We start from the raw sequence: 25,417 nt of genomic DNA, 5'->3' as shown, positions 1-25,417 counted from the left end.
TTACTTCTGGCATTATTAAGAGGCACTTGTAACTACCTACTATGCCCCCCCCCCCCCCCCCCCCCCATACTACCGGCGGTCGTTAGTTAGTGCCGTGGGTCAGACCAGATTTATTAGCGGCAGAGGACGAGGATGCTAGGTGTGTGCAGAGGGAAGTACATAGAGACTGCACCCGTGGAGGAAGTTGAGACGGGTAGGCGATAGTGTGGACAACTCAGAAGACAGAAATGGAGGAAACTGACAGAAAGGGTGGAAACAGATTGAAATCGTGGGAGAAATTGGAAAGTGTTTTTCTTATATAAGACACTAAGGTAGTCGAAGACACGTCCCGTTATTTTTTAAACGAGCACCTTAAACCAGATGTTTTTTAAACGAGCACCTTAAACCAGATGTTTTGTTCTGATTTACTTAAAGGCGCAGACCCTAGTTTCAGCCCTAAGTTTAGTTGATTAACAAACCTGCAAAACATTTGGAGAAACCTATAAGCGAGGGAAGCTAAAAACTGTGATGTTATAAAGGGAAACATCGTCTAAAAATAAATAGAACTACTCTTGATAACAATTACTTCTCAGACGAACGTGCATTTTTTTAATAATGAAAAATGCATTTTGAGGTATTACAAAAACCTGGATAACCAGAATCACTTCAGGTGAATGAAAATGAATATTCTAAACAATAAAATGTAAGTAATTCTAATTTAAATAATAAAAAACGGCTTTAATAGTGAAAAATACGTCATAGTGTTTAAAAACTAGGGTCTGTCACTTTAATGGTGACGGATGGTAGTATTACTATATATATATATATTGGTGTACATGTTGATTGAAACGCTGAGTGTAGCAGTTTTAGTCACATATGTTACTGTTGTCATCTATATGATTTCATTTGGTGGTAATGTGATTTCATTTGAAAATTGAATAATCCAGAAGTAAGGAAATGTGTAAGCCATGCATATGTTTGGGGCAAAACATACCGACTGCAATTTAATGTCATCAGCATTGGGGTTAGTTTTTAGACTTGGAATAAATATTCTTAAAACCTTATATATTTGTACATTATTAATAAACACAATAAAATGGGCAAAGAAAAGGTCCAACAACCACCACACAATAACAACAACAACAACAACAACACTATTACTAATCAATTCATGATAATGCACTTTTTTATATACATATATCTTAATTAATATACAATAATACACACACTACCTCCATAATTAACAAGAAAAGCGTTAAAATAATTACGGAATTTGTGGACATATTTACCAGCTGGACGTTAGAACCAAAACATGGTTGGTTGGCTGAACTTATTAATGGATTGTTAAAGCATTGTTATTCTCTTTTTCCTTGGGAATAATCACATTAGCAAACAAATGGTGTTTATTTGTTAGCGGACAAAGACTTCCGTGTAATCTCTTTATCCACATTACTATTATATGTATATTTCGTCCTTCGGTAATACTATTTCTTTATTTCATTTCATTCCAACTTATTTTCGTGCTTATAGCCAATTAAGGTTCAAGCACGCTGTCCTAGGTACACACCTCAGCTATCTGGGCTGTCTGTCCAGCAACAGTTACATGTATATATTTTTTTCACGGCCTTATGAAAAGCTAATTAAGTAGTTAGGGCAATGATGAATTATATTTTTATTTTCACGGCCTTATGAAAAGCTAATTAAGTAGTTAGGGCAATGATGAATTATATTTTTATTTTTACAGCCTTATTAAAAGCTAATTAAGTAGTTAGGGCAATGATGAATTATATTTTTATTTTTACAGCCCTATGAAAAGCTAATTAAGTAGTTAGGGCAATGATGAATTATATTTTTATTTTTACAGCCCTATTAAAAGCTAATTAAGTAGTTAGGGCAATGATGAATTATATTTTTATTTTTACAGCCCTATTAAAAGCTAATTAAGTAGTTAGGGCAATGATGAATTATATTTTTATTTTTACAGCCCTATTAAAAGCTAATTAAGTAGTTAGGGCAATGATGAATTATATTTTTATTTTTACAGCCTTATGAAAAGCTAATTAAGTAGTTAGGGCAATGATGAATTATATTTTTATTTTTACAGCCTTATTAAAAGCTAATTAAGTAGTTAGGGCAATGATGAATTATATTTTTATTTTTACAGCCTTATTAAAAGCTAATTAAGTAGTTAGGGCAATGATGAATTATATTTTTATTTTTACAGCCTTATTAAAAGCTAATTAAGTAGTTAGGGCAATGATGAATTATATTTTTATTTTTACAGCCTTATTAAAAGCTAATTGAGTAGTTAGGGCAATGATGAATTATATTTTTATTTTTACAGCCTTATGAAAAGCTAATTGAGTAGTTAGGGCAATGATGAATTATATTTTTATTTTTACAGCCTTATTAAAAGCTAATTGAGTAGTTAGGGCAATGATGAATTATATTTTTATTTTTACAGCCTTATTAAAAGCTAATTGAGTAGTTAGGGCAATGATGATTATCTATTGTGTCATAGGGTTTTACGTGCACAGTCAGAACAAACTGTTGTAGTGCACGCCTTACATATATATTTCCATACCCTTATGAAAAGCTAATTGAGAAATTAGGGCAATGATGAATTATATTTTTATTTTTACAGCCTTATGAAAAGCTAATTAAGTAGTTAGGGCAATGATGAATGACTGTGTGTTGAGAAGCAATATATACATATATATCTATATATGTTTTGCATAAGCGTACAGTTTTGCATACAAACATTGCATAAGCGTTGTTCGCATACATTAAGGTGCGTTCTAAAATTTCGGCCTATAATAATGATTTGTAGCAATGATTATAATTAATCCTGCAACAGAGACCATCAAAAGAGAATTGTCGGAAGAACAGCATCTGTTACTATGGTCGAAATTAGTCCTTGGGGTGCTCAGTTCATGAACATATAAGATAATGATCGATTTTACCCTTAGAGATAAATGCTACACTTCCGGCACCGGCCGCTAAAAAAACTAGCGCTGTTTTGTTCAGCCTCTGGTGCAAGATTAGATGTCATAAGTGTAAATCGTTGAGAGTTTAATTGCACTGTTTGAGGCAGTGATACAGTTACATAACTGGTAGTGCGTATTAAGCTATTACAGTAGTTTGGTGTAAGCGTGTTTGTTCTAAAAGTACTTTACTGTACTTTTACCTTTGTGTATGCGTGTGCGTGTGTGTGCGTGTTCGTGTATGCGTGTATGTATGTAATATGTGTATGCACGAGCAAATGCGCGCGCAGGTATGTGTGTGTGTGTTTGTGTGTGTCTCTCTGTGTGTGTGTATGTGTGTGTACACTGTGTATGTGTGTGTACACTGTGTGTGTGTGTGTGTGTGTGTGTGTGTGTGTGTTCTCGATTGCTCTTTACAAGATAACTGCGGGTCAGATTAATGTATTGTTAATTTGCAACTCCGAACGTGGCGCCGGTCATATGGAATATATAATATTTCAATCTGCTAAATAAAGGTAGTAAAACCAGTAAATTAGATTGAATATTAAGAAAGCAGTAGGAAACAATATTCGCGCGATTTTGTCCACAATTCGACCAGTGTTTTTGTCCGATGTTTTGCTTGGTTTTGTTCCTTTTGCTGTTGGCGGTGAGCCGTTCTGACCGTCTTGTAGAGCGATGTTAGTCACAGACACCGCGTCTTCTATAGCCTGCAAAAAAAAAAATATATATATTAATAAATAAAAAAATAATAATAATAAAAAATAAAATAAACAGAACTGCATAGTCGTCGAAAATTGTACATAAAAAAAAAAAAAAAAAAAAATGAAACTTAAAATCCTAAACAAAAATAAACAAAAATAAATAAACAAATATACAACTAAATAAATAAAACAACAAAATTCACCAAAACACACAAAAAAGAAGAAATATATAAAAAAAAAAAAAAAAAAAAAAAAAAAAATATATATATATATATATATATTAAAAATAGAACCGCATAGTGGTCGGAAGTAGGAGGCTCTAACACAGAATTTAGAAGATAATGCATAGTTCCTGCCTTACTTGAAAAGCGACATTTTATAACCTAGATTTTCTCCACTTTTAATAAAAAATTGATTGATGTATAAACATTCTCAGAATTATTATTTTTTTAAATATTTTATAGCCCGTATGTTTCGTGTTTTGGTATCGTTATACATGAATAAATTCATAAAGGTAACTAATCATGCTCCTTCCCCAATTGTTCGCATCCTCTAACGCCAAAAATGATGATTTTTCGCAGTTAATAGGCATTCATGATTCATTATTGACGAGTTACTGGTATTCTAAGAGACTCAGTCATTCTAGAAAGTGTGTTCTCAGTCATCTAATTTTACTGGCGTGTTTTAATATTGGAAACCATAACGATTAATCTCCCATTAGCCCCGAACCACATCACTGTTTGGTGACACGGTAATTCAACACATCATTATAATGCTAAACATGTCAAACATACCCACGGGGGAAACAAAGAGAGGAAACTACGGATCGTTGTTGAAAAACACGCCACAAAAACACACCAACAAAGCTTTTGTTTGGGACATCACAACCAGATATTCATGATGGTGCGATAAATTGTGAAGCCACAGGCATAGGCGTACAGGCTCCCATTTTTTTTTGTGGGGGGGGGGGGGGGGGGGCAGGTTGGCTTTTCCCCGAATAAAACGAAAATTCCCGAATCTGGATAATAACATTTATTCATATTACCATTACTACCAAACAGCTATATATGGTTGCAAATGAATCACTGCGCATATTAACATGGATTACAACTACTTTTAAGGGAAGAATGATGGAAATTCATGGTAAATAGGTCTTAGGTAAGCACATTTTGCCCGAATATCTGTATCATTTTTGTCCGAATTTGAGGTTTTGCTCCAGCACTAGGGGCAGTTGTCCCAGCACCCCCCTCCGCCTCGTGTCTCATATGCTTATGGCCACAGGCCTTTTTTCTTTTCGCGTGTGGCTACTTGACGAGGCCATACTTCACACTTGATATTAGACAGCTATATCGGCATCACCCTATATCGAAAAATGTCTAACGTTGCCAGGCTGCGAATTTAGTAGGATCCCGTGCTTCCGCGAATCCCAGTTTGACTCAGAAGCAAAAGATAATATTACGAGATGAAATTCGAAAATACTTACATTACACCATTTTATGATTCTGCCAAAATCCTAAAAAGTACAAATCCCCCAAATCGATGGCTGGTTGTATACGTCTTTAATATAGGTATTACATGAACCAAAGATACACGGAACCAGCAGTGTCTTAAAGGTAAGCATCCCCAATTGTGGGAAAAACTGGCGACACAGACCCATAATTGCACCCAGGAAGTGGATGAAACTCGATGTATGAGGATAGTGGGATGTCCCAGATGGGTCCTCACTTCAGTACCTACCAGTCGTGAAACCATTATCAACTTCACAACGCTTCCAAACACAGCTTTTCAATTTATTTATTTATTTATTTGTTTGTGTTGTTTAGTTGTTAGTTTATTTATGTTTGCACAGTAATATTTTAATATAGTAAATAACATTTGTTTTCATTTCTTTATATTATAATGTGCAGTGTTCGTATTTAATTTTCTGTTTTGTATCTTCAGTAAACCATCATGCAAATGGCTTGAAAACTATTTGGTACACGCAAGCTATTAGAAGAATGTATTGTCTTGCACGTGTGAAGTGGATGTCTTCCTATTGGCGATTCTCGCTCCAGCCAGTGCACCACGACTGGTACATCAAAGACAGTGGTATGTGCTATCAAGTCTATGGGGTGGTGCATATAAAATATACCTTGCTGCTAATAAAAAAAAATAGCCCATGAAGTGGCGACAGCGGGTTTCTTCGCTCAATATCTGTGTGGCCCTGTGTTGAGTGCGTCGTTAAATAAAACATTTCCTTCCTTCCTTCCTATAGCCGAAACACTATGACTGAATCAAGAAGCAGTCACGACCTTGTTAAATCACCCCTTTGACTCTGGCTTTCGCAGAGAAACAATTTTGAAAGTACTAAACGCTTGGTTTTTCAAATTCCACCATTATGCGCTAGACAGAGTGTAGAACCGTTTAATACACACCAAATAGCTGTACAGTTAGACATTTCTTTCCTTTGGTACCTGTTCTATCAAATGAGACTTTATTAAAGAGTCAACAATGGCTTTGTGAGGTTAAAGTTTGTTTTGTTTAACGGCACCACTGAGGCATATTGATTAATTAATCATTGGCTATTGGATGTCGAACATTTTGAACTCGTAGTTATCTGAGGAAACCCACTTCATTTTGTCCTAATGCATCAAGGGATCTTTTATATGCACTGTCCCACAAACAAGAAATCACATACCACGGCCTTTGTCCAGTTGTGGTGCACTGGTTGGAACGAGAAAAAACCCACCCAGTTGACCGACTGAGCTAAATCCCGCCACTTTGTGATGTGTGTCAAAGATAACTATGCAATTTACAAATGGAGGATATATATGACAAGATTTACCATTTGTTTTTCCTTTTCAGACTTTTTATATCTTCGCGACAAGACTGTGACGACAGCATACTCCATGTAAGCCGCAAACACACACACCAGACAGACGGACATCCAGACGTCGATCGCCTTGATGTAGGGAACTCTCGGTAACTGTGCGCGTGCACCGGAACTCTGCGTGGTGATGGTGAGCACTGTGAGCAGGCCGACGGATATCCGGGCGGGAACCGCCTGGTGGTCGATCCAGAACGAGGCCCACGAGAGAATCACGATGAGGATGCTGGGAACATACGTCTGTGTGATGTAGAAGCCGATTTCCCGCTCTAAAAATAGCTCCACCTTTAAACACGGGAACGTACCTGCAAATAATAATTTAAAAATATATACTGTCTGTGACGGGACATGCTCTTATCTTTTTCGCCTGTGGCGATGTTAATTGTTTTAGAGGGCTGTGTGCAGCTTGGTTGCGTAATACCTCCGCGCGACCGTTCACCCTAATACACACCCAGACCAGGTGTGGAGGCCATGTGGAGAGTGGTTACGTAATACCTCCGCGCGACCATGGAATCTCTAGCGAACTAGGCGACGATCAGTCTAGGCTTGTAAGGAAATATCCCGTCTTGGTCGCTGTGGAAATATACACATAATAAGATTCGGTCCCGCGTACTGTCTCCGGACCAGTCTATCGAGATACAGGGTGTAGCCAGTCACTGATAACGTCAGAGTGTTTAGCTGGTATAGAGAATTCAGATACAGGATGTAGTTTGGCCTTAACCTCGGTTACTGGAGAAAATATGGTTGTCCGGTTACATAACGTTTTCTTGTGTTCGAAGTTTGTGACGGGACCAGTCATTATGGGTGTTGTGAAGGACTTGCCTGTTAAATATCCTGCGTGTGTAATGACTAGGGCTATGGCCAGAAGGGTAGCACGAGACCCAGAGGAAAATTGTGATTTGTCTGATACGTGTGTGAGCCATGAAATTGGAGTGGATGAGGTTATCAGTAAAATGGTAGATAAGTCAACTGAGGAACTAAATGTGGTGGAACCTGTTGATCTCCCGCAGAGGGGAAATGAACCAGTTGTGTTACCTTGTAATAGACAAGAGTTAATTCTAGAGCAGGGGGCTGATTCAAAATTGTTGGCAGCTCGCACTACTTTGTTAACTGAGGGTGAGATGGAGGATCAGATGTCAGGTTATTATATGGACAAGGGAGTATTAATGAATAAGAGAGTTAGAGATAGGAGGTGCCAGGCGTCCGGACTAGCTAGGAAGCATCTGAGCCATGCTCAGAGCAAAATAAAATCAGTGTTTGATAGGAAGGCTAGGAGTCGGGAATTTAAACCAGGGGATAAGGTGCTGCTGTACCTTCCCATTAAACGGGGTTCTGTGCAGAACAGGTATTTCGGGCCCTATGTTGTGCACAAACGGGTTAATGAGACAGGGTATGTGATAAAAACTCCTGATAGGGTTAGGAAAAGTAGGTATTATCACATCAATTTGCTAAAAGGTTATTTTGACAGACTGCCGATAGTTCCAATGTTACCTGTCCAAATTGAGAGTCACTCAATTTCCTGTGATGACGTCAAGACTGCAGAGATCAAATTAACCAACAGCCAGATTCTAGCAGACTTGAGCTCCCAGCGAGCAACGTTGACTACATTGATACAAGACAATGTTGCCATTTGTCAGAACCGTCCAACGGTTACCAACACCTTAATCCAGGATGTGCGCTTGGAACCCAACGCTACACCGATTCGACAGCATGCCTGTCGGAGAAAACCTGGAAAACGTGCGACACTGATAAAGAAGAAAACGAAGTTCCAGTGGTCAGACGAATGCGAGAAGTCATTCAAACGTCTTAAGCAGATGCTCTCCTCGTCTCCAGCGATGGCAGCACCAGACTACCGAATACCTTTCAAGCTGGCTGTGGATGACAGTGACGTGGGAGCTGGAGCTGTGCTGTTCCAAGAAGACGAAAATGGACTGGACCATCCTGTAAGTTTCTTCTCCAAAAAGTTTGACAAACACCAGGTGAACTATTCCACTATAGAGAAGGAAGCTTTGGCCATGGTACAAGCTCTGAAGCATTTTCAGATCTACGTGAAATCGGCCTTGCATCAAGTGGTCGTCTTTACTGATCATAATCCGGTTACTTTCATTCACAGAATGAAAGCCACCAACCAGAGAGTTTTGAGATGGAGTCTTCTTCTGCAGGAATTCCCAATTACCATTGAACATATCAAGGGCACATCCAATGTAATCGCTGATGCCCTATCCCGAAGTTGAACGTTGTGATAATGTGTTGACGTTCTTGATTTCTGTTTTGTTTTTATATATTTTATTGTATACCAGGGACTCAGTGTGATTACTGGTAGTCACCTTATTACTATGTGTTATAAATGCCCGGATGCGTCGGTTAACGCACGCTTTGTTTTGTTTAAATGTAGTATATTTCCCTATTCCTAGAGTAGAGGAAATATCCTTTTTGAGGAGGGTGTGTGTGAGGGAACATGCTCTTATCTTTTCGCCTGTGGCGATGTTAATTGTTTTAGAGGGCTGTGTGCAGCTTGGTTACGTAATACCTCCGCGCGACCGTGCACCCTAATACACACCCAGATCAGGTGTGGAGGCCATGTGGAGAGTGGTTACGTAATCCCTCCGCGCGACCATGGAAACTCTAACGAACTAGGCGACGATCAGTCTAAGCTTGTAAGGAAATATCCCGTCTTGGTCGCTGTGGAAATATACACATCATAAGATTCGGTCCCGCGTACTGTCTCCGAACCAGTCTGAGATTTTATAATAAATAGCTAGGATTTTAGATATATCGAGGAGAAACATTGGAAGGCTGCTAGGGAACGGACGTCGTCCACTGAACGAAATATATAAGTTCAGTCCGGACGTGGTAAATATATTTTGTTCTGCTCTGTTGTATAACCTTGATGTGATTGATGTGACTTTAAATATTTTAATACTGTATTATACCAATATTATTTAGACAGTGTTTCCGGTAATCTGACGAAGTAAATTGTAGGCTTCAATGTTCTAAGATTTTTATACGAGTATTTGGTAATATAAAGCTTAGCCGGTCATCCTAGAGGACCTAGGTAAACTGTAGGTTAGTGTCTTTATTGTGATAGGTACCAGTGTTAATTCTGTATTACAAGGTTACTGAATGAGTAGTTAAGGTTAATTAAAAATTAACCAGTTAGGAATAGATTTGTAATTCCTTTATTAATTAAGTTCCCCTGGCAGCGTTTCTCAATTATAACACGTGTGGGTGTTGTATCACGGTGAAGTGATTAGTATATTGTGTAAACTAGACACCTAGAGATTAACTAATTAAGTGTTTAGCTCTGGGTTGTTATTATTATTGTTGTTGTTAATTAATTAACTGCGGCAAATATATTTGTCAGCGTAAGGTTAATACAGATTCCAGTGTATTGTGTTTTGTTGTGTTTTCTAGTGAACTAAACGTGCTATATATTATATACTTTAGATAAGATCATATCTCTGATTATACCTAGAGCCGAGCCACTCGGGTATTGGACTGCCCGATACAGAGAGATCTAATAGATATACAGTTAGGAGAGATATTTGGATAATCGTGTTTTATTCAGTTACGGGTATTATAGGATCCCCGTGACACTGTCATAAATATGACAATAACAGGTGTGGATGCTGGAATTTCTTTAGGGTAGCGGGTGTAATTTAAATAATGGATTTTGTATTGGGGCCATCCACATTGGGGTGGAGGGGGACCACATTGTTCATGACTTGTGTTATGGGGCGACAGGAAAATATAAAATGTGGTGGGGTAAACATGGTGTGATTCGGGAGTGGGGCGCGCGCATGATGCCCATGATGCCTCCATCTGGCTACGCCAGTGAATTTTGAAAATTGATGTCTTGTACAATTTTCGAAAGTACACTAACAAGTATTTTAATGTAAAAATAACTTATTCACCCAAAACAGTATTAATCATTATTCATTATAGCGTAATGATTATTATTACCCATATGGGCTCAAATATACAGGGTAATATTTTTTCGATCTCTGCACAGTGTGCAGATTGCTTCTACAGCCACTGATTGGTTGGCTTACAAATCACGACGTTTGGTTGGTTGCTTGGCATGGCCGGAACTTCACTTTCATTCATATAATGTTTCCATTCATGAGTCAGATTACACATACGTTCGTTATACGATCTACAAAGATTTACAAAAACAAATAGACTCATTTGTTTCGTAAACATGAAATGGTATAGTTTAATAAGCAGCGGCTTTAGTAATATATAAAAATAATTATTTTCAAATGCAAATACAGTTGTATTATTTTGTACTGTAAACATTTGGCTGTAACAAGAACGCCGTTATGCTATAACGTCACTTACATTACGTCATGTAATGCGCGTAAGATTATATGACGTAATGGCTGATGGCTTTGTTGTAGACTGCAGAGGAATATTTTTACATTAAAAATCAGTTAAAATTGACAATGGGTAATAAAGAGAATAACCAACTCTCTACGAGGAGTTACGAATTATCTGTCCCTCGTGAATGAATGTTGTAAAACCCTCGCCAAAGGCTCGGGTTTACAACATTCATTCACGAGGGACAGATAATTCATAATTCCTCGTAGCTCGTTAGTTATTCTCTAAATATTAAAAAAAAAAAAAAATACCCCCCCCTCCCCAACAAACAAAAGCAAAAAAAAAAAAAAAAAAAACCTCTAAAAACACCCCCCCCCCAAAAAAACCCCACAAAAAAAAAAAAAAAACCCACCCCAAAAAAAAACTTCGTGGTATGTGACGTCCTGTTTGAGAGAAACTGGATACAAGTATATAAAAATACATTTCAGAATACTGCTAATCAAACAGATTACCGTTAAGCAACATGTTTCTTTTTTTTTTTTTCCATGGACAAAACGTATTACTATCACTATAGCTGACGATTTACTCCCATTGGTTCCCATTATATTTCCATTTACCATAGTTTGACACCCATTAGCCGATGTATTTTTCGTGCTGAGGTGTCGCTAAACATCTAATTTAATCTAATCTACTCCCATTGGTCGAAGTCCTGAACAGGTATTTTGTCACTAGCCAAACATTCCTTTCCTTTACTCACCAGTGGCGTACGTGGTGGTGCATTCCCCAGTTGTTGTGTTTATCAGCAGGAAGTCTGGTATGTAGGCATTGGGTAGGACGGAGGTCGCCGCTCGCTTGCTCGACCACAGGAGCACAAGGTCATCAGTGGTGAACGAATCTATAGAAAGAACGGTTTTCGGTACAGGTAGTACTAAACCAAATAAGGGGGGGGGGGATGGCGTAGACCAGTGGTAAAGCGCTCGCTTGATGCCCGGTCGGTCTGTGATCAATCCCCGTCGGTGGGCCCATTAGGCTATTTCTCGTCCCAGTCAGTGTTCCACGACTGGTATATCAAAGGCCATGGTATGTGCCATCCTGTGTGGGATGGTGCATATAAAAATGTAGCGGGTTTCCTCTCTAAGACTATATGTTAAAATTACCAAATGTTTGACATCCAATAGCAGCTGATTAATAAACCAATGTGCTCTAGTGGTGCCGTTAAACAAAAGAAACAAACTTAAACCAAATAACATCCGGCTGGGTCAAAGTTTGAGGTGCAACGAACGTTTGATAGAACAGTTAATACCAGAAGTTTTGCCACTGGTGATAAATATGACTGTTTGTTGTTAGGAAACATTAGTTTCATCTCGACAAAAAATGTATGCAATTTTATTTCATCTACTACCAAAGTGTTAAGTAGCCTTATGCTTGAAACATGCATGTGATACCTGTAACAAAAAGTACTGAAATTGTGTGCGAAACTAGGGGAGTTTGGTTATATCGAAAATGAATCATGTAAGGTACACTTTTCTGCAGTTAATACTTTGAGATAGTGGTTGTAATAGTGATATTTATGGGTCATAGTTTGGTTGATATATTGCATAAACGTTAACATGATAGCCTATGGGATTTTATTTGGTATAGTACAAATCATAAAAATGTTGGGGAAAAGGTGTATCTAAATAAATTCAAAGAGAGTTATAACTATTGTATTAAAGATAGCAACAATCAGAACACAGTAATATACATGACGAACAAAAGGCAATTGTAATCGCAAGAATAACATATTCCTTAATAACGAAACTAAACGCAAACATTGAAATATCTGATGACAACTCGATGCATGTTCATTAAACACTGGTCGGTCTACTCACAGCTTTCTAGCATCAGTTTGCACTTTTGAGAATCCATGGGAAACTTTGACAGATCCATTTGACACTGAATTGTAGCAGAGAGTCTGAAATATATAACCATGAAATTCAAACTGGACTGAAAGAAAGAAAGAAAGAAAGAAATGTTTTATTTAACGACGCACTCAACACATTTTATTTACGGTTATATGGCGTCAGACATATGGTTAAGGATCACACAGATTTTGAGAGGAAACCCGCTGTTGCCACTACATGGGCTACTCTTTCCGATTAGCAACAAGAGATCTTTTATTTGCGCTTCCCACAGGCAGGATAGCACAAACCATGGCCTTTGTTGAACCAGTTATGGATCACTGGTCGGTGTAAGTGGTTTACACCTACCCATTGAGCCTTGCGGAGCACTCACTCAGGGTTTGGAGTCGGTATCTGGATTAAAAATCCCATACGTCGACTGGGATCCGAACCGAGTACCTACCAGCCTGTATCAAATTGGACTGATGATCGATTACTCATTGAATATTAGTAGACAGCCAAGCAGCAGCAGCAGGAACAACAACAACAACATTTCATTTCAACTTATTTTCGTGCTTATGTTCAATTAAGGTTCAAGCACGCTTTCCTGGGCACACGTTTCAGCTATCTGGGCCGTCTGTCTAGGACAGTGGGTTAGTTGTTAGTGGTTAGTGAGAGAGAAGAGGGTGTAGTGGCCTTACACTTACCCATTGAGTCGTTAAAACTCGCTCTGGGTGGGAGCCGGTACCAGCCTGTAGTCCGATGGCTTAATCATGACACCACCGAAGCCGGTGTCGCGAAATATATTCGCCCCCCCCCCCCCCCCCCCCCCCCCCCCCCCTAGAAAATCGCCGGCCGGCGGATTTATTTCTCCCCCGCGGTCTCGTGCTATATATTATTCTTGCGCACAATAAACTCGTGCAATAAATAGGAACGAAAAAAACCGTATGTGAAGTTCTGTGTATATATTACACTTTTTGGAAACAGTTCTCAAGCGAATTACTCTCTAATTATATAACATTACATTAGAAGAATACCCTCTAGTTTACCTTTAGTTTACACTGTCTATGATTATAATTAATTTCTATCTATAGTATAGAGACTATAGACGATATTTTATTTCTTTATTTCATTTGTGAATGCAGTGCCCCGATTTCCTCCATAAGGTATTCATACGTCATGCATTTTAAAACATTTCAGAAAGACATTAATCCATGGATATGATTTGAATAAAAACATATACTCTCCCTCAAATATATAAAACTCAGATAATATGTTTCGCTTGTAGTGACGACTTCTATTGTAAACTGAATTATATAATTATAGGGGTCACTTTATTATCCATTATACAAGTGATTCTACTGATGTAGTGGCGTATATTTAGGAGAGTTTTGAGCTATCCTGGCAGTGTACTTATCTAATATGATGATGTATATACACACACAGGGTGAGCTTCTCTTGTTTCATTCTCCTGCTAGTGCACTATTATAATTTGCATAGTAGAGAAAGTTTGTTTTACTCCACCAGTAATATATTGGTCTACTATGATAATGTATTTAGCTCTCCGGTTAGTCTATATAATAAATAACTATGTGATAAATAGAATCTCACATCCGTCCTAAAATTATTACAGTGGGTGTGTGGGGGTGGGGTGGGGTGGAGTGGATAGAGAATATATAGTGGGAACTAATAGTTCCATACTTTCTCAAAAGCTCTTGGTATCGTATAACAACAAATGACATTATATTCAAATCAAACCATAAACATTTTATTTCAAATTAAGTATCCATCAGGGAACCAAAATGCAATACTTGCATAAAATATAGTAAATAAAGAGAACGAAAATACGAAGTTATGAAGTCCTATCATATAAACACGAGTCTTTTTTCTTCTTAGATGCACACGATTTTATCCATCGATTTTTTTCTCAGTGACATATAATCGAATGCTCGCATCTTCCTGTCTTCAATACATTTTAAGATATGATTGCGCATATTGGCAATGTTATATTTCACTGAGGGAGATATCCTGGGCCAACTGGAAGGCATTGGCTATTGCAAAGACCCCACAATCATTCCCATTCGGCTGAGGCTGAACATCTAGAACTGTCACTAAGTGACCCATCTGTGTTCAAACGATTCTTGAAAATTTCTTTCATTTGCCGTTTTATGTTGTCAGTAATGGGATGAGATGGAATGCTGTCAGCGAATTGAATTCCATCCTTACTCCCAGAAACAGTCACCCAGTGATCATGGTCATGTAAGATTTGCACAGTGGTATCCATTGGCTTGAATGCTGTCTGCTTCAGTAGTGTAGACTGATTTTGAATACCAGTAGACTCTGTGATGAGCATATGGCAAGCATCAATCACTCTGTCGCTCAACCATGCACCGTTGAGAATGTCGCATGATTCACTCTCGTTCAGTTTAAATTTTGGTACCCATTTTGACGACCTTTGTGGCAGCACTTTCAGGTTTGTTCCACCTTTTAAGATTCACGGCATTGTATTTGGTTTTCAGCACGGCATCAGCCTTCTTCAATACGTAGAGTCCTTTCCCTAAAGTTTGCGTCACTGTATATGGCCCCTTGAATCGTGGTGCGAGTTTGTCTCCCTTCCTGGTATCTCGTCGACGGTTGACTATCGCCACGTGATCGCCAATCTGGTAATTAAAATATATTAAATTTAGTAAGATGTAGTCATTGCAAACATTGATCATTTCGGTTGAACCCTGAGAAAGCCTACAGGCCTTGAACTTAACTTTTTACAGGTAGCCACCCGGGCTTCCAGCTTATGCCTTTTGGTAGCACTGAAACAACATATTAAGTCAGTGATTTTAAAAATGCACTGGCTCAGACTGAAAATTCACTGACCCATAATATATTTTATCATATGCATGTATACCAAAATAATTTTTAAACTAATACAATTCAATACAAAATGTATCAGTTAATATACGTTTTGATAATATAATGCTCTTTTTTTACCAAGGAATATTTTTAAAAATATATATTTTTAAGAAATGTTTCGGGTGGGTTTTTTAATTGTATAGTTTACGTATTACAGCACAATGCTTGTCTACGAAGCAACACGGCATACCATAAATTAATTACCTCAAATATGGATCCTCTGTGCTTAATGTCGTATCGTTTCTTTTGTTTCTTCTGGGCATCTGATATGTTGTCCTGGGCGGTGTCACGATGCTTGGTCAGGTCTGCCAGCTGCTTCATTCTGGTGCCGACATCATCCATGTCCACATCACATGTTGCATCGTCTATCTGGTATTCTAGGTCGACGGGGAGTCGGGGCTTCTGACCATAAAGCAATTCAAATGGCAAATACTTTGTAGAACTCTGTTTGTTTGTACGGTAGGCGAAGGCTATGACGTATGTACTGATCCCAGTCGTTGCACTCATCGTTTACCAGCTTCATAAGTTGAGTAACCATGGTTTGATTAAATCGTTCTGTTAGACCATTTGTCTGAGGATGATATGCCGATGTCATTGTTTGGTCCATGTCCATGGTATCGCACAACTCTCGCACTTGTTTATTGCAAAACTCCCATCCTTGATCGTGCAGCAATACCTCGGTTGAGCCGTATCTGTATACCAAACTCAATAGAAAGGTATGGATACTCTCGGCAAATTTGTTTTCTAATGCTCCTACCTCGACCCATCTTGTCAGATACTCTGTTGCGACGATGACGTAACGCTTTCCGTCGGAGGTCTCCTTCAAGGGTCCTACAAGATCAATCCCCCACCTGTGAAACAGTCCTTTCACAGGAACAGGGTGAAGGGTGGCAACCTGCGGCTTATTACTTGCATTCGATCTCTGACATCTTTGGCACTGTTGACAAAATGTTTTGATATCTGCCGTCATCGTTTTCCACCAGAACCTGTCAGATAATTTCTTGATGGTCGCGTTTTGGCCAAAGTGACACCCTCCTATAAGGTGACTGTGAAGGGATTGCATTAAGATCATTTTTTCTTCTTCTCCGATAACAACCCTCTGACGCTTTCCACTGTCCTATGTGGTACAGCGTACGGTCTTCAAGTGTAAACACCTTTGCCTTTTCTCGCAGACGTCGCTTTTGACTCTTGGTATAGTCTTCTGGATAGTAGGACGAAGCAAGATAGTTGATCAAAACCCGAGCAGCAGTGGAGTTCACATTGCGTAAGATAATTAGCTTCACATACAGCAGCAGCAAACGTTGGCAAAATTACATAAGAATGAGTGATGTATTGTGAACAAAATTTTACCTTCCTTATATAGGAAAATATTAAATAAGTTTAGTTACACTGTATCAGTCATTATCCTTGATATTTTCTAATTACTACATTGTATATCTAACATGAAAGTGGACAGGAGTGTTCGTGGGTGTGAAATTGTATTTATTGTATCACGCTTTGGAGTCGGTACCTTTGATCTTACCCGTGGTGTATCCTATAGATAAACGATGTGCGCGTCTAACCTATTTTTAACATTGTTTCAAAGTACGCTAGGAATTCATGAATGAAAAATAACATAGTAATACACATCCCATTGAACATAACTGAGACGTGAAATAGAACATTGCTTTTAAATGTAACAATGACACCGACATTGCACAACAATATAAATCGGTAAATGATTTATGTTTTAAAAAAACATTAAAACACAAAACATTCGGTCAGATGAAATCCAAAATTAACGGTAAACGAAAGTTCAAGGTTTAATTATTACACTTCAAACATTGTACATGTATTCAAATGTGATACTCATTTCCTCCTGTGGGTGTTAGAAACCATTCTTATAGTTCTCATTTTTAATATATACTTTTAGTGCGCTACATCTGACCTTAAACAAAATACTCATGGAATTATACTTATACATGTACGCTGTAAAATATCATCTAAGAACATCATTTTAGTAGCGTTATAACAGATATAAAATGTTTAGTACCACCACATTAAGACAGGTGTTTACTGTTTGCAGAAAGGAAACAAACAATTCTTGAAGAAGTATCTAGCTATAAACTTTCATTATATTTGCTTACAAATATTTGACAATTCAAATGCATAATTAATAGGCTACATTATTCCAGTAACTGAAGTTGGATGTGTGCGTGTGTATGTGCGTGTGTTTATCTTTGCGAGGGTCTGAATCATATGTGTATATGTATGTATATGTGCGTGTGTGTGTCTATGTATGTGTGTGTGCGCGTGTGTGGCATGCTCACGTGTATAAAACATAACAGTGATATAAATATGTTCAACAATAATTTACCTGAATATTGTTCATTAAATGACAGAATAACTAAAAATGAGTAAGGGGCGAATATTTTATGGGGGTGATTCTATTTCGTGGGTCGGGGCGATTCTATTTCAAGGGGGGAGGTTTTATTTCGAAATAGATTCGCCGGGGGGCGAAAATGTTACGGGGGCGATTCTATTTCGTGACACCGGCAGTACGTATAATAACTGTTGAGGTAGTACTAAACCAAATAACTTCCGGCTGGGTCAAAGTTCGAGGTGCACCCTACTTTTGATAGAGAAGTGAACACCACAAGTCCTGTGATTGGTTATAAATGTGAGTGTGTTGGTTGTAAAAAATAATAGTTTTATCTGGGTAAACAAAATGTGCAATTTTATTTCATCTAGTACCAATGTGTCAAGTAGCCTTGTGCTCGAAACATGTATGGGGTACCTGTAAAAAAAAGTACTCGAATTTTGTGCGAAACTAGGGTAGTCATAGACGCTACCCGTTATCTCAGAAACGAGCAGCTTGACCCCCATTTTTTTCTGATTCACTTTAAGTGTAAGGGGTGGTAGTATTTATATCCGTGGCGTTTATGTCGGTTGATACGTTGCAGGTAGGAGTTTTAGCCACATCTGTTACTATTGTCGTCTATGGGATTTGATTTGGTAGTATACACCCTATAGCACATATTCAGTGCATAATAAAAAATATTATGATTTTGTCATTTTATTTAATTAAACTATACTGGTTGATTAATTAGCCATCACTCGATCATGCAAGTTCACAATGACCTTGACCTTGACAATAATCTCTGTACATGGCTTTGAATGGAGTTTGAATCAAAGTTAGCACTGAAGAAAAGTTGGTTTTGGCCTATAATTCATATTGTAAAAAATTCAATAATTTCTTTTTACATGGTATTTGACTTGCCATATACAACTGCTCTTAAATATGGTATTATATATAGGCAACCTGAACTAAGATTTTAATAGCAATTTATTTTTATATTAAAAATAACATGTGTCAGTAGTGGGTTAATGTCTTTAGTTTCCATTAACATTGTTAATTTTTTATGTATGAAATTCTGAAAACTCAAATTTGTAAAGAAGTTGATTTTTATTGTCATTTTGACATATTTATAGGGTGCTAAGTTATATTTTAGACAAATTTGTAGTTTTATGCAAAATTTTAAGTAAATTTGAAGAAAAACTTTACCAAAAACATAATTAAATTTGTTGTCACTATTGTGCCTTCTGTTCTTATTTGTACATAACAATAAGGTTGTTAAACATATACTTAGATCTCCAGATAAAATTTTTTTCTTAATAATCACTTAGTTAGCTCTCATGAAAAGCATTTTGAGTTTATACTAGATTCAGAACCAATTTTTTCAGATTTGATTACTGCCTTGGATTAAGTTGATAATTTATTTTATTGTTAAAGCTGTATTACCTAATGTTACTAGCTAAATAAAATGCTGGATTACAGATTGTAGGAATACATCTAATGTACATATTGTATTCATCCGGATTAAAAAATAATGCAAGAAAATAGATGTTCGGGTAATTTTGTCATTTAAAAATAGGTTTTTTCAGTAATTAATCAAAAATAAATGTGTTAAAGCTGCATGATTATTCCAGATATCACAACTATTAAAACCTCCAACTACAGTAGGCTATAAATAAAATATAGTCAGGAATATTGGTGGCTGCCAATAGTTTTGATGGTTCATTATGAAAATCAGCATGGCCGATGGATTTGAAATTCCCACACCTGGTAACTTGAAGACACCCACACCCAGCATACAGGATTTCCTCCCAACACTAATGTTCAGGACATTAAGTCATTACTTCATACAGGTACAGTCATGTTTGTGTTTCCTTCCTCAGACAGTGTATTTTTTTAATACTGATATTTCTTTGATGTGCCTGTTAAGGTCTTCATAATCTAGGGGTCAATCAAGTGCATGTGTTTTAATGGAATTCTTTAAAGGGGTAGAGGTACTCTGACTATCTTTGTTGTCTCTACATATATACCTGAGTACACACACCCAACTGAAAGTAAATATCTTCAGGAGTTTATTTTAAAACATTTTGTTGTTTAATATGACATATTGCATTTGTACAAAACTATATGCAATATATATGCTTTTTGAGGTGTACATTATATTAGGTTGCACTGTAGAAACAACAGTTTCAGTGAGGTTGTCAGTTTATGTCAGAATACACCAGATCCTGGTTGTCATAAAGACACATAGCTGGACACTTTTTGAAAAATGTATGTTATCAGTATAGGTAGTACTAAACCAAATAACTTCCGGCTGGGTCAAAGTTCGAGGTGCACCCTACTTTTGATAGAGAAGTGAACACCACAAGTCCTGTGATTGGTTATAAATGTGAGTGTGTTGGTTGTAAAAAATAATAGTTTCATCTGGGTAAAAAAAAATTGCAATTTTATTTCATCTAGTACCAATGTGTCAAGTAGCCTTGTGCTTGAAACATGTATGGAGTACCTGTAAAAAAAAGTACTCGAATTTTGTGCGAAACTAGGGTAGTCATAGACGCTACCCGTTATCTCAGAAACGAGCAGCTTGACCCCATTTTTTTCTGATTCACTTTAAGTGTAAGGGGTGGTAGTATTTATATCCGTGGCGTTTATGTCGGTTGATACGTCGCAGGTAGGGGTTTTAGCCACATAAGTTACTATTGTCGTCTATGGGATTTGATTTGGTAGTATACACCCTTGAGTAACTTTATAAATCACCGATATAATAAACAAACAAACAAATAAATAAAATAAATAAAATAAATAAATATATTATCATTTAATGCCAAGAACTAAAATTGTAACAAACCCTACTATTTTTCTTTGTATTATTTCTTTGTAACTTAAACAACCAAATGGAAGTTGTCGTTTCCCTTGAGTTATTCACCTTTGACTATAAAGAATACTACCACCAGGTGTCAGTCGTAGCAGTACGTTCGGGGTCGTGATAATGTGACGATGCTCCTTCTTGGACTGAGCGAAGTACACATCCGGGACCCAAATGTCTGCTAGAAGTTTACTTCCAAGCACAAGGCTCTTGTTGAAGTCATTAAACACCAGGCGTGGATCGGTCCACTCTTGTCGCAAGAACATGCTGATACCGTAATCCTACAAAAACAATCCACTGTCTTTAATTGTAACGACTACTATTACATATACACATGGGTCCCGTTCCACAGAGCAATCTTAGCGCTAAGATCATCTTTAGTGCATAACCACCTCATGCACTTGGGGTGATCTTAGCGCTAAGATCATCTTTAGTTCATAACCACCTCGTGCACTTGATGTGATCTTAGCGCTAAGATCATCTTTAGTTCATAACCACCTCGTGCACTTGGGGTGATCTTAGCGCTAAGATCATCTTTAGTTCATAACCACCTCGTGCACTTGGGGTGATCTTAGCGCTACGATCGCTTCGTAAAACGGGACCCTGGACATTAATTATGCACCATCTGAATTTTCTTGGAGCCAAAAACGCGCTTATAAGACGTTGTTTGTGACGAGTGGTTTTAAATCAGATATTGAGTTATTTTACATATTCTGTATATACTGGGTATTTACAGAGACGGCATGAATAAATTACTCACGAGAAGTACATCGGTGTGATTCCATCTACATAGTCAATTATGATACATTTTCAGGCATATTTACGGTTGTGTAACATATTGATGTATAGGAAGTGTCACTTGCTGTCAATAAAAAAATATGTCTTCTGCATACACATAACATTAATTAAAAATAACATTCTTATTTGCCTTTTAAAATGTTTCTTTGATTATTATATACAGGTTAACCTCTGTAGTATTTAATTAACCCATTGATCTGAAGTTACTGGCGATATTTAGTACTAACTAATAACAACATGCAAGTTGACCACAGTAGTATTTAACTAACTTATTGATTTGAAGTTTCTGGTGACATTTAGTACTAAGTAATAACAATTGATCAAGTGGTATACTGCTACTTGCATAAAAGAAATATTAGGCGCTGCTCTGGCATAATGGTGGTTAACTGAAAAGTTTCGTGGTCGACTTTATTTGTTTTGTAAGGTAGTTGTTAAGGGAGCGCGCTCTCTAAAACTAGCATTCACACAACCGTTTCGAAGTTGTATTTTTGTCTATTGAACTGCATGGAATAATTAACGATGGAGTGCAACCAATAATTGAGTTTGTTGTATCAAAGATCGGTTCACCCAGTTTACGTCCACAATATTAAATGAAAGTGCAGTCACCATGTCCTTGCCGTTGACTGGACCTACTGAATTGATCACCATATCCACTTGTACTGAAACGGGCTTACCTGTAACGAGAAAGAACGATTTCTGTCATTCATTTATGCCGGCCTCGGTGGTGTTGTGGTTAAGCCATCGGACATAAGGCTGGCAGGTACTGGGTTCGCAGCCTGGTACCGGCTCCCACTCAGAGCTAGTTTTAACGACCTGATGGGTAGGTGTAAGACCACTACACCCTCTTCTCTCCCACTAACCACTAACCATTAATAACTAACCCTCTGTCCTGGACAGCCCAGACATCTGATGTGTGTGCCCAAGACAGCGTGCTTGAACCTTAATAGGATATAAGCACGGAAATAAGTTGAAATGCAACAAATGAATTTCATTTATACATGTATACTCGTGATGTGTGAAAACTATATGTAGGGTCCACAGAACCTGTAATGTCACATTTTTAATAAGGTGATATTTTTGTATTTTAACGTTTACAACTCTCCAATTGTGGAATATGTATGCCAAAGAAAGCATAATTTACCAACTACTTTATAATGCCCTATCATAATTATAGGTTTTTAATTTAGTGTGTCATTGTGACCTTGGCATACATTACCGTTATACTGACTGTTTGATTCAGTTTGGATATCCTGTGGACCTTCCATATATTTTCACCGGCCTCGGTGGCGTCGTGGCAGGCCATCGGTCTACAGGCTGGTAGGTACTGGGTTCGGATCCCAGTCGAGGCATGGAATTTTTAATCCAGATACCGACTCCAAACCCTGAGTGAGTGCTCCGTAAGGCTCAATGGGTAGGTGTAAACCACTTGCACCGACCAGTGATTCATAACTGGTTCAACAAAGGCCATGGTTTGTGCTATCCTGCCTGTGGGAAGCGCAAATAAAAGATCCCTTGCTGCCTGTCGTAAAAGAGTAGCCTATGTGGCGACAGCGGGTTTCCTCTAAAAAAATCTGTGTGGTCCTTAACCATATGTCTGTCGCCATATAACCGTAAATAAAATGTGTTGAGTGCGTCGTTAAATAAAACACTTCTTTCTTTTTTCCATACATTTTCACTCATTGCCTCGCAATTGATGAAAATATGGTTTTCACACATCACTCGTTGACATAAAAATCGTATTCGAAAACCTCCAATAAAATATCCCATTTCAGTTCGTCTTAAATCAAGTCTGGGGGTGGAACGTAGCCCAGTGGTACAGCGCTCGCTCGATGCGAGGTCGGTTTGAGATCGATCCCCGTCGGTGGCCCCATTGCGCTATTTCTCGTTCCAGCCAGTGCACCACGACTGGTATATTAAAGGCCGTGGTATATACTGCCCTGTTTGTGGGATGGTGCATATAAAAGATCCTTTGCTTCTAATCAAAAAGAGTATCCCATGAAGTGGCGACAGCGGGTTTCCTCTCTCAATATCGGTATGGTCCTTAACTATATTATGTCTGACGCCAAATGACCGTAAATGAAATGTGTTAAGTGCGTCGTTAAATAAAACATGTCTTTCTAATTTAATATTGATTATGTTACTGCGTCAAATACATACACGTGTATATATCTAATTTGTCGGTGAATGTATTATTATGATAATCATTTGTGTGACACTTCTAGCGTTATTAACATGTCTGATTTTGAATGTTTTGTCGTTGGGGTTCTGCTCATGTTTCATTAGCACACACCTTTTGTTACGTCTCCTATTTTAAGAGCTCTTTGAAACTACCGAAAACACCACCTATACATAACGCAGAATAATGGATATAAAGCTTGGGACATGTCAACTATTATGAGGCGTTTACGCAACAAAAAACTATTATGTTGTGTTTTCAATAAAGCACACAAAAGAGTCGGTGCTTAGCGACACATCGACTGACGGCGTAATGTCGTGTCTGGTTCCTAAGGGCAAAACAAGCTTCTAATTGGTGTCTCGTCCCATAACCCTATGGCAACCAACCTTTGTAATCACTTAATTCATTTCGACTTATTTTCGTATTTATATCCAATTAAAGTCTAAGCACGCTGTCCTGGGCACACACCTCAGCTATATTGAATGCCTATCCAGGACACCGCGTTGGTTGATAGTTGTTAGTGGTCAGTGAGAGAGAAGAGGGTGTAGTAGTCTTACACCTTCCCATTAAATCGTTAAAACTCGCTCTGGGTGGGAGCCGGTACCGGGCTGTGAACCCAGTACCTACCAGCCTTATGTCCGATGGCTTAACCATGACACCACCGAGACCGGTTTTGTAATCATGACTGCAGGCGGGAAGTACTCCAGGAGTAAAGCGCTCTCCTGGTGCGCGATTCGTCTAGGATCGATCCCCACTGGTGCACCTATTGGTCTGTTTCTCGTTCCAAACAGTGTTCCATAACTGGTATAACAAAAAACCCGTGGTTTGTACTGTTCTGTCTGTGAGATGGTGCATATAAAAAATCTCTTGCTACTAATGGGAAAAAATGCAGCAAGTTTCCTGTCTAAGACTATATGTCAAAATTACCAAATGTTTGACATCCACTAGCCGAGGATGATTAAATCAATGTGCTCTAGTGGTGTCATTAAACAAAACAAACATTAACATTGCTCCAGCCGATTCATTGTGTAGCTCAGTGACTGGTCTCTCTCATTACAGGGCAGGACATACCTCAGTGGTACAGCGCTCGCCTGATGCGCGATCGATCTAGGATCAATTCCCGTCGGTGGGCCCATTGGGCTATTTCTTTTTTGAGGCAGCCACATTGTCTATAAGTTGTGCGACAGACAAATATAAAAGGTAGGGACAGAAAGAGGTGTTATTTGGGTAGGTGACATGGTCCCCATTGCTCCCTTTCTGGCAATGCCAGTGTGCTACTAAAATACCTTTATATTCATTTGTGTTTACCAGTTTAACGCCATCCTATTGATACAGTCGTAGCAACACGAGTTTGTTCTTTTCTCAATGAACATAAAAAAATAACTACGTCATTAGAGAATGCCACTTTATGTAACTACATGTACTTTGTAGAAGAAAAAAAGGTAAAAGAAAAAAGGTTAAATAAAATATGATCTTGTTTGTTTTTAAAAGTCTGTTTCTAATATAATTATAAGGACTGTTTATTATTTAGTTACAATCCATCTGGATATGAAACAAAAAGAAACAAAAGGATAAAAAAAACCCAAACATTGCAAATGTTTGTGT

The 25,417-nt window shown here is 37.9% G+C and overlaps 2 protein-coding genes across 3 annotated transcripts in view; both read right to left on the bottom strand.

Annotated features, from left to right (window-relative positions):
* Positions 1 to 1,131: 1,131 nt before the first annotated feature.
* LOC121369150 (glycine receptor subunit alpha-1-like) overlaps positions 1,132 to 25,417 on the bottom strand; it is a 32,614-nt gene continuing 8,328 nt past the window's right edge. For both annotated transcript variants that reach the window (XM_041494030.1, XM_041494029.1), the window contains exons 3-8: positions 22,243 to 22,310; positions 20,899 to 21,119; positions 12,722 to 12,804; positions 11,608 to 11,745; positions 6,489 to 6,835; positions 1,132 to 3,670 (exon numbers count right to left, since the gene is read on the bottom strand). In XM_041494030.1, coding sequence (XP_041349964.1) covers positions 3,461 to 3,670; positions 6,489 to 6,835; positions 11,608 to 11,745; positions 12,722 to 12,804; positions 20,899 to 21,119; positions 22,243 to 22,284 — 1,041 coding nt within the window. In that variant the 5' untranslated portion in view covers positions 22,285 to 22,310 and the 3' untranslated portion in view covers positions 1,132 to 3,460. The remainder of the gene's footprint in view (positions 3,671 to 6,488; positions 6,836 to 11,607; positions 11,746 to 12,721; positions 12,805 to 20,898; positions 21,120 to 22,242; positions 22,311 to 25,417) is intronic.
* LOC121369151 lies at positions 14,485 to 15,989 on the bottom strand. Its single transcript, XM_041494031.1, has 2 exons — positions 15,842 to 15,989; positions 14,485 to 15,390 (listed from the first exon to the last, which is right to left on the bottom strand). The coding sequence occupies exons 1-2, from the start codon at positions 15,977 to 15,979 to the stop codon at positions 15,157 to 15,159; spliced, it is 372 nt and encodes a 123-aa protein (XP_041349965.1). The 5' UTR covers positions 15,980 to 15,989; the 3' UTR covers positions 14,485 to 15,156.

The sequence above is a fragment of the Gigantopelta aegis genome, chromosome 3 (genome assembly GCF_016097555.1).
Source record: "Gigantopelta aegis isolate Gae_Host chromosome 3, Gae_host_genome, whole genome shotgun sequence".
Classification (NCBI taxonomy): Eukaryota; Metazoa; Mollusca; class Gastropoda; order Neomphalida; family Peltospiridae; genus Gigantopelta; species Gigantopelta aegis.
The sequence above is the reverse complement of the archived record's forward strand: the minus strand, read 5'-3'. Positions and strand labels throughout refer to the sequence as shown.